This window comes from Capra hircus, chromosome 11, assembly GCF_001704415.2.
Source record: "Capra hircus breed San Clemente chromosome 11, ASM170441v1, whole genome shotgun sequence".
Lineage (NCBI taxonomy): Eukaryota > Metazoa > Chordata > Mammalia > Artiodactyla > Bovidae > Capra > Capra hircus.
In genome coordinates this window covers 48,361,292-48,375,850 of record NC_030818.1, presented here as the reverse complement: position 1 = coordinate 48,375,850, position 14,559 = coordinate 48,361,292, and the positions used below count along the sequence as shown (strand labels likewise).

Genomic DNA, 14,559 nt, shown 5'->3' with positions numbered 1-14,559 from the left:
CTTGCCTAGGAAGCCCACGTGTGCCTGGGGGACAAGGAGGCAGCACGCAGGAGACCATCAGAACACTCGAGCTCTGCTCTCTGCTCCTTGCCAGTCCTCCCCTGAGAGTGGCAGGGCCGTGTGTGAGGAAATGAGCTGCTCCGCAGGGAGAATTAAACCATCTTCTATTACTGACCTCCAGGCCCATTAAGGAGGAAGACGATGAAGGGGCTGTTGCTAATGAGTACCGCAGCCTCAAGTGGTGGGGAAGTGAGAAAAGAAAACTGGCTCCCTAAGGAAACACTAATGGGTGGACAGGGCAAACTGCCTACCCCTGACGATCTGGGAGTGACGCCTGCTTCCTGGGGCTCTCTTCCTTCCTCCGCGGCTGACTCCTGATGCCAGGCAAGTACACGGGACAGAAAGCCCCACTCCCTCCTCATCTCTGTCATGTAGTCCATCTGTCTAGAAAGCCTTAATGACTAGACCAAGATGGGCAGGAAGAGGAGAGGCGGGTGGGATATGCACCCTATAGGCTGCGCCCTGGTAGCCCAGGAGCAGGGGTCTTCCTTGTGGGTGGAGCGTGTCTGGAGACCTGGCGGGGAGTGAGGGCAACGCCATGGCCTCAGGGTCCCCTTCTAAGGACTCAATATGGGGAGAGGCAGATGCTGTCTTCACCCAAGCCACCACGATCCCAAGCCTTCTCCCCAGCCTTTCTCGCCACTCCCATCTGCCACCTAACAGCACACACCATGGGAATTCCAATTTCGTTGGTGTTGATGTACATGTCCGGGCAGATGACCGAGCGGGCTGCGTAGTCGACGCGCTTCCCCATCATGTGCTTTCGGAACAAACCATCCTTCTTCTCCAGGATCTTTATGGGGGAATAGTCCACAGTAATCATTAAAAAAATTTACAAATCAAGACAAAATTATTACGCTGTTAGATAATATATGTTGCTGTTTTTTAGTTGCTAAGTCATGCCCAACTCTTTTGTGACCCAATGGACTGTAGCCCACCAGCCTCCTCTGTCCATGGGATTCTCCAGCCAAGAATTCTGGAGTGGGTTGCCATTTTCTCCTCCAGGAGATCTTTCCAACCCAAGGGTTGAACCCGCATCTCCTGCACTGGTATGTGGGTTCTTTACCACTGAGCCACCAGGGAATCTCTAGAACATATATATGCCATATTTAATTGTGGGCACAACTTAGCAATTGAGCATGAGTATGAAAGATGATCCTTCTATTACTCACAAGCTTGTATAATGGTAACGGGTTGGCGAGAAAGGATGGATAAACCCAAACTTTTTGGCCAACCCAATACTATGCACATATTTATTATGTTTGGGTTTTTTGGTCTGCAATTTTAGTTTCATTCACTTCTTCAGTTAGGGCCATCTTTTATTAATATCTTCTTTTATTCCTCTTTCAATTATTTTATACAGTTGAAATAAATCTTTCATATTTTACACTAAAAAATAATAAAATAAAAAGTAAACCAAAACTACAGTAGTGCCAATTGGTTAAAATAAAACAGTCACTGTCAAGGAAAAAAAAAACAAGTATGGTTACTATTTTCTTCCTTAAGACAAACATGTTTATTATTTAACCCCTTCGGCTAGCAATGGGGATCCAACTGCTCACCTGTCTAATACCGGGGTACTTTTCCATCATTAATTTGTCCATCTCGCTATCAAACACAATATTAACGTGGCTCTGAAGGCGAATCCAAATGTTGTAAAGTCTGTCTGTGAGGGACTGGCCTGGAAGCTGACTCAAAAAGGATCGGTCCATAGCCATCGAAGAGTCTTTTTCCTGCCAAGACACAACCAAGAAAAACGGGCGTGATCGAAAGCCCTCAAGAAGGCCAGGCCTGGTTCCACTTTTCTTTTTCACTTGAGCTCTGACAAATGATGAACTCTGAAGTTGGCCTTTATGTCTTTTGAACTTGACAGATTTGTGGCCCAAGTGCTCATAAATCGATCTTGTCTGTGTGCATCGACAACATATGAGGCGGTAAGCTGCCCTAGAGCACCACCAACTGACCGACTGTCTGGCCACCTGGACTGGGCCCCTTGGGCTGGGTATGTATGACACAGGAGAGAGACAAATGGTCCCTCGACCCAGTGGGTCAGAGAGAAGAAACCAGTCAGCGCTGATGAAAGGGGATCCAGTAAGTGAGAATGTCACGCAACCCACAGTGGGCCTGTCCTTAAGGACAGAAGACTTCTCAGTTATAGAGAAGACAGGTGTGGTTTCTATTCTGGCTGAAGGAGCCTCCCAGGGACCCCTGTATGATGGCAGCACCCCTGTCAGACTAACTCACTTCTGAAGGTATCAGCTGACTCAGGGCCACAAGCCTACTTGTGAAATGGGTGAGACCAGTCTCACTGGTGTATCCTCAGTGCCTGGAATGGCGCACGCCTAGTCACACCCAGGCATTCATGATTCATGAGAGGGCCCCTGTGCAAGTATGGGAAGAAAGAACCCTTGCTATTGATCAGATGGAAAAGAGGGCACTGTGACTTCAGGCAGCAATGACCTTAGGAATCTGAGAGGATGCTGCTCATTTCTGCCGAGATTTAGCTTTTTTCTTGGACAAAGGCTACCCTACTTTCAAGAGACATTAACATGAAATCCTTAGCTCTGGTCACTGGACGTGGCAATCCTATGGCCATCTCTCTGAAACTAGACCAGAACCTGCAGACGGCACATATCTCTAATATTGAGCACTTTTTAAAAAAGCATATGTACACAGGCAGATCAGAAAACTTAAGCAAAACCAAAGAAACCCAAGCAGAAAGGCTGAGTAACCCACGCACGGGTGTCCCTGACAGACTGTGGCGCCACCTGGTGATGGGCCGGTCCTACTCAGGGAAGGGAGCCTGGGAGCCTGTCTGGTCTACTTAAGGCTGAGACAGTCCTTCCTATTTGCATTTAGAAAGCATCTTAAAGCTGGGAAGGATGTCAGCAATCTCAACAAACTTCCTGAGTGCCTGACTCATCTTTATACCCACTGTAGACCTAGCACACTAAAAGGGATTCAGGAAACGTCTGCTGAAACAGGAAAATGGAATTCAGCTCCACCATTTATTGGGGAGAAAACTGAGCCCCAAATCTGACACTCCTATTCCAGGAAACTCTTCCAAATGCCAACACTGCCTTCCTGACCCTGATGCTAGAGATCTTCATGAGCCAAAATCAGACCTAGGTGGCACGGGTCTCTGGTACCAGAGCCCAGTAGGGACAGGCTCAGAGCCTGAGGACCACAGACTGTTTTTTCTAGAACTGCCAGTGAGAGCAGGTAGCCCAGACCACAGCCACGGGTAAAACCTCCCCACAGATCACTCATTTTATTGTGGAGATGGGAACAAGAAACCAAAGCAACTCAATCAAGGTCACTGGGCACGGTCATTGGGGTCATGCTCAGACCCACACTTTCCCCCAGACATTGCCTGATCCGGCCAAACCCATGGCTCACACACAACCATACAGAATTGCCAACCAGTATCTCCCAGGACCCACAGCATTCTGCACCCACAGCGTAGGAAGCTAGAACTATGATATCAGCTCCTGACCTCTTCTGTGGTGGGTGCTGCCACCTCACTTGGCAGCTCCTGTTCTTGGGCCATCAGTGCCAGAAGTTTTCGGATCAGAACCACGTCCTTCATGACAGCCTGCAAGTTCACCGTCTGCCCGTTGGTGAACATCTGGTCCCCAAGGCGGTTGACAGGGCGATACCTGCAGGAGGACATGTGGAATCAGTGAACACTTCCCTCAGCCTCTTATCCATCCCTACTCACACGCCCCCAGCTCCAAAGGAAACCCACATTCCTCCTGCACTCAGGAAAAATGAAGAGGAAAATAGTCCCACCACCTGCCAGCTGGAAGTGGAACTGCTGCTCTATTTTTCAGCACCTTTGACCCTTCCTTTCTCTCCCAGAGGTCATTATTCAATTATTCCATAAACCTTTTTCAGGTGAAATAAAGCCAATGAAAGGGTATTACCTTGAGGGTGGTACCACCAAGAAATCCAGAAAGAACATACTGGGGTTAAACCTGGACTCCATGCCAACATCTTCCAGTCCCAAAAAAAGGTAATTCAGAAAGAACCCTGTGTTTGAAATAAATCAAAAAGATCATTTAAACCTATACATTAAGAGCATGGAAGGATGACCACAAAAATTTTTACGAAAAACCCAGAATATAGGGCAATAGGGAGAATAAGATCACATGTGTCTCCATAAAGACTAATGAAGGAATTGCCTGGCGGTCCAGTGGTTAAGACTCTGCGCTTCCACTGCAAGGGGTGCAGGGTCCATCCCTGGTCAGGGAACCAAAATCCCACATGCCACATGGTGCAGTGAAAAAAATAAATAAAAATGCAATATTAAAAAACAATAATGAAAATAAATAAGCAAATAAAATACATTAAAAAAAATAAGGTTACACTGCACCTTCAAGACACATGTCAAAAAAAAAAAAAAGACACATGTCAAACTGTATTAAGCAATGCCCACCCACAGCTATCCATTTAATGATCAGGCTCAGTTACAGTAATCGTCAAGTTCATGGTTCAAGGAATAAAGACATTTCCCACACTGTAAATCATCAATGATAATGTACCCTGAAGCCTGCCCCAAATCTATGGTTCAGTTTCAGGAGAGATCTACAAGAATCACAATTTTGAAAACATAAAAAGGCAGGGTAAAGGAGTCCAGGAAGTCAATGGGCTGTTTCTTTAGCCTGGCACAGCACCTTCATTTTTCCAAAGAGCTATGAGGTGTTCTTGAGCACTGGAGGGTGTCAGGTATCCTCGTTTTCCCATCTGAGCTTCCTCAATTCCTGGAGTGGAAGAGGGCAATCGAGCACAGTAAGTCAATTACAGACACTCTTTCTGTAATGGGATTTAGCAATTCCTTTCCCCACTCCTCCAAGCCGGCAATCTGACCAAAAAATCAATCTCTAGAGACTTCCCTAGCGGTCCAGTGGCTAAGGCCCCACATTCCTAATACAGAGGCCCTGGGTTTGATCCTGGATAGGGAAACGAGATCCCACATGCTGAGGCAGCCAAAGAAACAAATTAAAATAAATAAATATATATTTTTTAAAAAGTCAATCTCTAGGACAACCTACTCTCTGCTATGGATTTTCCCCCACCTTAATCTAATTTCTAAAGTAATGAAAACCAAACAACTATTGTATGAAACCTAAAAGGTGGAGCCAAAGGGGGGAAAAAATCACCCACAATTATATCATGTTATCACCATGACCACTTTTATATATTCTTTTCTGGTCCTTTGGTTTATAAAGTTTTAGATCATTACAATTTCAGGTGCGGATTTACTCTGTACCACTTTGCTAATTTAGTGTCATCTTGCGAGCATTTCTGCATGTTGCCCTATACCTTGTGTCTCACCATCATTTTTATTTTATTTATTTATCTGGCTGTATCGGGTCACTTAGCGGTGGCACACAGGATCCTCCGTTGCAGTGTGTAGGCTTACTTGCTTTATGGCACATGGGATCTTAGTGCCCCAAACAGGGATTGAACCCACATCCCCTGCACTGCAAGGCAGATTCTTAACCACTGGACCACATGGAAGTCCCTTGCCATCATTTTTAATTGCAGCATGATATTCCTGAGAGGATGTTTTTGTAAGTGACTTAACCACGTTCTAATAGTTGGACATCTGAGCTGACTCCAATTTTTTTTTTTTATTACTTTAAGTCACACTGTGATAAATAGCTTTAGGCACATGGCTTTTACCAGAAAGGTTCACAGCAGGAGAATTATGGATAAATGAAGATGAACATTCTCATGGGTAAATGTATATTCAGTTTCTTCTTACAACTATCATGCTGGTGGTAAGTAGGTGGATCTTGATTTCTCAGATTAACCAAGATCACTCTGGGATACTCTTTAATCAGCCACTCCCAGAGTAAGCCACATTCAGGAGGTGTGGCCCCAAGCATTTAGATGATTAAGAAAGTGAGTAATGTGACCTCTAGGTTCAAAACTATCAACTTCAGCCTTAGTATAGTGGTGAGTATCCCCTCCCATCAAAACTATCAACCTCTTTTGGAACACATTCATCAAAATTATATACTGCTTGGGAATTTCCTGCCAGTCTAGTGATTAGGACTCAGTGCTCTCGCTGCCGAGGGCCTGGCTTTGACCCCTGGTCAGGGAACTAAGATTTCATAAGCCTTGTGGCTCAGCACCCCACCTCTCCCCACAAAATCGCTCAATATTTTTTTTTAAATGCACTTATCAGGGTAGAAACTGTGTGAGGGCCTGGCTTTGACCCCTGGTCAGGGAACTAAGATTTCACAAGCCTTGTGGCTCAGCACCCCACCTCTCCCCACAAAATCGCTCAATATTTTTTTTTTAATGCACTTAATCAGGGTAGAAACTGTGTCTTGTCTGTGTTCCTAACAATTAACAGCATCTGAGGGGTTGCTAAGAGTCAGACAGGACTGAGCGACTTCACTTTCACTTTTCACTTTCATGCTTTGGAGAAGGAAATGGCAACCCACTCCAGTGTTCTTGCCTGGAGAATCCCAAGGACAGGGGAGCCTGGTGGGCTGCCATCTCTGGGGTCGCACAGAGTCGGACACGACTGAAGCAACTTAGTAGCAGCAAGACCCAGCAGATACTAAGTTTTCACTGGCTTAAATAAACATCTTCAAAATACTAGAAGATAATCTATATTAAAAAACTCCACTCTGCTGCTTTTTTCTTCTATATTTGTAAAACTCAGCTTCATTCACCTCTAATTCTCTACTTGGTTTCTTTACCAACTGTAGAAGATACATCATGGAAAGTTTTTAGAGAAATTTGTAATTTAGAAAACAATTAATAAGATGTACCATAATTTATTTAATTAGGCTCTACTAACAGGCATTTAAGCTATTTCCAATTCGAAACTACTTAATACTGTGGGCATGCATAATTCTCAGGATAAGATCATAAAAGCGGAATTGTTAGGTCAAAAGTGAACACATTTAAAATTTTGATTTCTATAAAAGCAGAACATTTCAACCAGTTAATGTAGTTGAAGGAAGTGAGGGGAATGCAATGGAGAGAGGCTCTGACCCTTGGGGATAAGCCAGTCATAGGAAGCTATGGGTGTTCAGCGGGGAGAAAAGACCCCATTAACCTAAAGGACAATTCTGTGGGCATTTCTGGAAACTTCTCTCTCACTTATCTGCCTTGATGAACTGAGGAAGATGAGCAGCATCTGGGAGCTCTCTTCAGCTCCTGACTCAAAGCTGCTAGTGGAGGAAGTGGCCCCAGCACAGTTTAACCCCTGTTTAGGCAGATGGAGGTCATTCACTCACTGAGTGAGTCAGAAGAGACTTGCAGAATGCCACCTTCTCACATGGACTGCACCCTTCCTAACCAGGCACTTTTTGAGCCTGCAAAAATGCTATTTGCCTCAGGGACTTCCCTGGCGGTCCAGTGGCAAAGACTCCGTGTTCCCAATGCAGGGGGCCTGGGTTCCATCCCTAGTCAGGGAACTAGATCCCACATGCCACAGCCAAGAGCTTGCACGCCATAACTAAGACCTGGCACAGCCAAATAAATGAATAAAAATGAATATTGAGAAAAAAAAATACTATCCAGTGACCTTGTTTAAAAAAAAAAAAAAAAAAGAAATCTGCTTCAACAGGACTTCAGAACAGCCGTAACATGTATTAGTTTAGCTCCAAGAACTCCTATATGAAAGAAAAAAAGTTGGGAAGTCAAACAGTGGGGAAGATTGACTCATGGTGGGCAAAGCACCTTGGCTGTAAGAGGTCTCACTTGAAAAGGCTACATAATGGGGCTTGAATAGCACACTGGTCATGTGTGAATTTCACAAGCTAACAGCACTCCTAGTGAGATCAGGAGTATGTGGGGACCACTGAGCCACAGGCCTGACTGCATGGCCCCATTAGATACCAGGGACGTGGCCAGATCATTCATCCAAATGCTTACCTGCCTCTGCATCACCTCTCCCTGGAGTAACTGACCTGCCTCACCTGCAGCCTTCCCTGAGAATGGAGGCCACAAGGTCAGGTTCCTAGCTTGGCACTGGGCTCAGCCACAGGATGTTCCTGGGCATAAGGCTGAACGCCCAACAAGTAAATGCCTGCTAAATACTACCAAACCAATCCGAAAACCATCCAAGACCACTGCTGACTTGTTTCTGATGCACAGGATTTTGGTTGGCACCATCATATTCTCATAGCTACAGTGACAATTACTCCAAAGAATTGGTTTGGCCAAGGCGCTTAAAGGCTGCCTATTAGATATCTGCCCCAAATAGTTATCCTCTAGAATTCTGACCACCTTTCTTCTCAATCTATGAATATTCCCTAAAGTGCCCTGAAGTCTAGAGTAACAGTTTCCAACCTTAAAAATTGTTTTAAGGGCTACGTATAGTGCAGGAAAATCCATCCTTGTGTCTGTTAATGGTTAAGCATTAAACAGACTTTCTAAATGCAGTGTAGTATCCTGGACTGGATCCTGGAACATAAGGAGGACATTATTGGATAAACTGGGCTTCCCAATGGCTCAGAAGGTAAAGAATCCACCTGCCAATGCAGGTTACAGTCCATGGGGTCACAAAGAGTCAGACATGACTTAGTAACCAAGCACACACTGGATAAACTGGTGACATTCAAATAAGTTTGCAGGTCAGTTAACAGTAGTATACCAATGTTAATTTCTTAGTTTTGATAAACGTGCCATGGTGATCTAAGATGTTTCATCAGGGCAAACTGAGTAAAAAGTACGTAAGAATTTCTGTAGCATGTCTGCAATTCTTCTGTACATCTAAAAATTAGTCTAAAACAGAAGATTTATTTTAAAGTAATAAACAAGTTTGCTATACTATGGTCTAACTGTTTATTATTTCCTCAAGATTCATATGTTGAAAGGGCTTCCCTGGTGGATCAGTGGTAAAGAATATACCTGCCAATGCAGGAGATGCAAGAGACTTGGGTTCAATCCCTGAGTCAGGAAGATCCCCTGGAAAAGGGCATGGCAACCCACTCCAGTATTCTTGCCTGGAGAATCCCATGGACAGAGGAGCCTGAGCCTGGTAAGCTACAGTCCATGGGGTTGAAAAGAGTCAGGCACAACTGAGGCGATCTGCATGCACTCAGGCATAAGGTGTCCAGAACAGGTGATGCTTTTTCTGCCCTGGCACACTGACTGCATTATAATAAAACATGAACAGCCAGTATCCACATAGCACATTCAACATAGCAGGCACTGGGCTCAATATTTCAAATGGAAAATCTTATTTAATCTTCACTACTTCAGAAGAAACACCAGAAAGCATTGTTCAGTTCAGTTCAGTTGCTCAGTCGTATCCAACTCTTTGCAACCCCATGAATCGCAGCACACCAGGCCTCCCTGTCCATCACCAACTCCCAGAGTTTACTCAAACTCATGTCCATTGAGTCAGTGATGCCATCCAGCCATCTCATCCTCAGTCATCCCCTTCTCCTCCGACCCCCAATCCCTCCCAGCATCAAAGTCTTTTCCAATGAGTCAACTCTTTGCATGAGGTGGCCAAAGTATTGGAGTTTCAGCTTTAGCATGAGTCCTTCCAATGAATACCCAGGACTGATCTCCTTTAGGATGGACTGGTTGGATCTCCTTGCAGTCCAAAGGACTCTCAAGAGTCTTGTCCAACACCACAGTTCAAAAGCATCAATCAATTCTTTGGCACTCGGCTTTCTTCACAGTCCAACTCACATCCATACATGACCACGGGAAAAACCATAGCCTTGACTAGACGGACCTTTGTTGGCAAAGTAATGTCTCTGCTTTTCAATATGCTATCTAGGTGGGTCATAACTTTCCTGCCAAGGAGTAAGCGTCCTTTAATTTCATGGCTGCAATCACCATCTGCAGTGATTTTGGAGCCCCCCAAAATAAAGTCTGACACTGTTCCCACTGTTTCCCTGTCTATTTCCCATGAAGTGATGGGACCAGATGCCATGATCTTCGTTTTCTGAATGTTGAGCTTTAAGCCAACTTTTTCACTCTCCTCTTTCACTTTCATCAAGAGGCTTTTTAGTTCCTCTTCACTTTCTGCCATAAGGGTGGTGTCATCTGCATATCTGAGGTTATTGTTATTTCTCCTGGCAATCTTGATTCCAGCTTGTTTCTCCCAGCCCAGCGTTTCTCATGATGTACTCAGCATATGAGTTAAATAAGCAGGGTGACAATATACAGCCTTGACGTACTCCTTTTCCTATTGGAACCAGTCTGTTGTTCCATGTCCAGTTCTAACTGTTGCTTCCTGACCTGCATACAGGTTTCTCAAGAGGCAGGTCAGGTGGTCTGGTATTCCCATCTCTTTCAGAATCTTCCACAGTTTATTGTGATCCACACAGTCAAAGGCTTTGAAGGCAGAGGAACCCATGATCAAATTGCTAACATCCACTGGATCATCAAAAAAGCAAGAGAGTTTCAGAAAAACATCTATTTCTGCTTGATTGACTATGCCAAAGCCTTTGACTGTGTGGATCACAATAAACTGTGGAAAGCACTGTTAAACAAACTTAAAACTACAAAAATGAAAAGGCAGTAGCACTAAGTCTCTCAAATTTCTTCTCAGGTACCCCTAAGAGCAGGGCAGAGCTGAGTGGGAGACACTCTATTCCAGGGATCTGAGAGGACAGCTTGAGCAGCCTGCAGGAGGCACTAATGTTCTTTAGATGCTCACAGTTTTTCTTTAAAATTCACCTACATTTTTTATTTTGAAATAAATATATTTTTTATTTTGGTTGTGCTAGGTCTTTGTTGTTGTGCACGGGCTTTATCGTCTTCCCCGGTGGCTCAGATGGTAAAGCGTCTGCCTGCAATGCGGGAGACCCGGGTTCGATCCCTGGGTTGGGAAGACCTCCTGGAGAAGGAAACGGCAACCCACTCCAGTACTCTTGCCTGGAGAATCCCATGGACGGAGGAGCCTGGTAGGCTACACCCCATGGGGTCGCAAAGAGTCGGACACGACTGAGCGACTTCACTTTCACGGGCTTTATAGTTGTGGCACATGGGCTGAGTTGTCCCGAGGCATGTGGGATCTTATCTCCTGGACCAGGAATGGAACCAGCGTCCTCTGCATTGGAAGGTAGAGTCTTAACCACTGGACCATCGAGGAAAATGTCCCTCACCTACATTTTAGTTCTAAATATATCCACACTTGCTTGACAACAAAATGGTTTGAACTATTTATCAAGTAAATTTCTTAACTTCTTCCTCAAAAATCTTTCAGAATAGTGACCACCTGTGGCAAGAGGTGCCTCATTCAGGCCGTGGGGCACTGCCTGACACTGTACGCTAGTGGCAAGGACTGAGCATGCACCAGGATACCCGCTGGTTCTAAGACCCCAGACACCCACCATCTGCTGGCCCACCACAAACACACAGCCAAGAAGCATGTGGTACAGAGGACCAGGGATCCCCAAGTCGTGGGACACATCTGATGGTCACACGTGAAAAACACACGGAGGGCCGCACAGGGCCTGCTTACCCTGGGGTTCAGTGTCCTTCTGGTCAGCTCTCCTGTGCACCATGGCCGGATACGTGATGGTCAGTTTGCTATTGTGCTCCTTTCGGATCACTGACCGCCCAGTTCTAGACATGAGGACAGTTGTGAAGAGAGAGAAAAAAAACCCAACAATGTAAAATCTGAGATATGATACAAATGAACATATCTGGGAAAGAAAAGCAGACTCAGAGATTTAGAGAAGAGACCTGTGGTTGCCAAGGGAGAGGGCAGGTAGGTGAGGGAAGATTTGGGAATTTGGGATTAGCAGATGCAAACTATTATGTATAGGATGGATAAATAACACAGAGAATGATATTGAATATCCTACAATAAACCATAATGAAAAAATATGAAAAAGAATACATACAGATGTATATAACCAAATAACTTTGCTATACAGCAGAAATTAATACAATATAGTAAATCAACTATACATCCATAAAATAAAATTTAAAAAATCAGAGGCAAGTGCCTAGGACTCACTTGCAGTGGGGACATCTCTTAGCAGTCATATGTACCTTCCAGAAGACAGAGATGAGTTTGCTCCTGCTCTCACAGACATTTTTCACCTGTTAAAAAGAGTCAAAAAGCCTGAGTGCCATCCTGAAGAGAATCTAGTAAGTATACGTTTTGTAGTTTTCACCTATTATTGAAAAATCAGAGGAAGCCACCCCATTTCTTAAAATTCTCCACAAAACCCTAACATAACCAAACACTGCCAATCACTAAGCGACTTCTTTAAGTTTCCTCATTCATAATAGGGGAAACTTACCAAGCTGTTACTAAGATGAAGAGATCATGAGGGCAGTGGTAGGCTTGGAAGACAGCAAGGATCAATAAATTCAAATAATTTAACAAATAATTTAATAAATTAAATAATTTAATTTTAAATTAAGCCTGAGACAGCAGCTGCTACCTCCCCTGGATGGATCTCAGGGCTCTGAGGCAAGGCACGTCCACAGTTAAGCAACACTAGTGGTTTGGAGCTAATTCTGCAAACGAGACCCACCCTGGGGGCTTTTGTACCCCTCCGTGGGGCCCCAACCCAGACAACTTAAGTCATAATCTCTGGTGTGAAACTTGGGCATTAGGTGAACCAGATCTCAAGATTAGCCCTGCAGGTTGATTACCTACACCATTCATTGGCTGAACAAATTAACACTTACACAGATGCTACGGGGGAATGGGGAGGCAGCGGTCACTTAGCACTGGAGAAAGAAGCAAGAACAGGACATGGGCCTCATTCTCCAAGTGAGACGTAAGCCAGCACCTCACTGGACACTGTACCCAGAGCACCTAATTTCCTCTAACCTTTTCCTCAGTTCTACAGGCAGGTATCAAAGATGAGGAACGAGTGGCTTGGGGATGGTTATGTAACTTACAAGGTCACAGGCTTCACAAGAGGCAGAGCTGGGATTCAAAGCTGACCCAGGTCTGCTTTGGGAAGCCAAAAAAAAAAAGTATTTGACTCTTTGCAACCCTACGGACTGTAGCCTGCCGGGCTTCTCTGTCCATGAGATTCTCCAGGCAAGCATACTAGAGTGGGTTGCCATTTCCTGCTCCAGGGGATCTCTCCAACCCAGGGATCACATCTGGGTCTCCTGCACGGCAGGGGGATATCTTTATCGTCTGAGCCAAGGGATAAGTCAAAGACAGTGTAGCGGGAACTGTGATAATTATGCTAAAAACCAAGTGTTCAGGGAACAGAGAGATGAGATAACTCACTTGTGCACCCTGGGATCCCAGGAGGTTGTTCTGCAGGATTTCGATTGTATATTGTTCTAGCTCTTCCTGAATTTCACAGGCAGTAGGATCAGCATTTTCTTCCAGAAACTGAAAAACAAGAGAAAAGCCATGTGATCAAAGTAAAGCAAGTGCATGACAAGCAGCACCAGGGGCAGCCCCTCCAAAGTGGGGAAAGCTTTATCTGAGGGGAGAGAAAGGAGAAACCTCAGGGCTGCTGAGGTGCCTTTTCAAAACAGTTTGGCCACGTTGCTGGTTTAAAAAAAAAAAAAAAATCAAAGTTGAGAATGTCCTGGGACTTCCCTGGTGGTCCCGTGGCTAAGACTCCAAGTTCCCAATGCAGTGGGCCCAGGTTCAACCCCTGGTCAGGGAACTAGATCCCACATACCACAACCAAGAGTCCACATGTCACAATGAAGACTGAAGATCCCACCTGCCACACTGAAGACCCAGCATGACCAATTAAATAAATAAACAAACATATGTAAATGAGACTATTCAGCTTCCAATGATAGTGGGCTAGATTATTAAGGCTTCCCTGGTGGCTCAGACAGTAAAGAATCTGCCTGCAATGCTGGAGACCTGGGTGCAATCCCTGGGTTGGGAAGATCCTCTGGAGGAGGGCATTGCAACCCACTCCAGTATTCTTGCCTGGAGAATCCCGATGGACAGAGCAGTCTGGCGGGCTACAGTCCATGGGGTTGCAAAGAGTCAGACATAACTGAGTGACTAAGCATAGCACAGCATGCAGATTATCAAGTCCAAATGAAAAATTAAAAAAAAAAAAACCAGGATAAAATATTTTTAAAAATGTAAAGTTCTGAAGAGTTGTCAGAACTGTGAGGGATAATCAGGCCATAATGAAGGGAAAATGGGGATTCAGGTTAAAGAGCCCAGGGGCCAAGGCTGTTCTGAGCAGGGCTGCTGCACCGCCCAGCACTGGGGCAGCCTTCAGCGTAGCTGCGTCCCTCTGGGGAAGATGCTGATAGAGGTGGGATGCTCCCTGGAGCTGTACAACATGGCAGCATGGCCTCGGAAACATTTTACAATCCAGTAATTTTGAACTTTTCATTCTGAGGGTCTTAAATGATTAACAGGACAGAAATCTAAAGCCTAGAGTTAGTGAAAGGATAGGAATCAAACAAGGTATCTTCCTGCCACATCCCATCCCACAAACACAGAAAGCTGGGGACCTGAAGGTCTGTGTCCTTGGGAACTAGATGAGCCCTGGAACAGAACACCTGGATTCCCACGGCCTGCAGTCCAGGGAGCCTTCAGCCTTG

The 14,559-nt window shown here is 45.1% G+C and overlaps 1 protein-coding gene across 1 annotated transcript in view; it reads right to left on the bottom strand.

Moving 5' to 3' along the window:
* Positions 1-14,559, bottom strand: part of POLR1A (RNA polymerase I subunit A) — an 86,477-nt gene that overhangs the window by 61,246 nt on the left and 10,672 nt on the right. Inside the window, 8 exon segments of the mRNA XM_018055368.1 lie at positions 731-853; positions 1,623-1,793; positions 3,557-3,719; positions 3,987-4,092; positions 4,737-4,823; positions 11,516-11,619; positions 12,017-12,102; positions 13,259-13,366. Of these exon segments, the coding sequence (XP_017910857.1) occupies positions 731-853; positions 1,623-1,793; positions 3,557-3,719; positions 3,987-4,092; positions 4,737-4,823; positions 11,516-11,619; positions 12,017-12,102; positions 13,259-13,366 (948 nt within the window).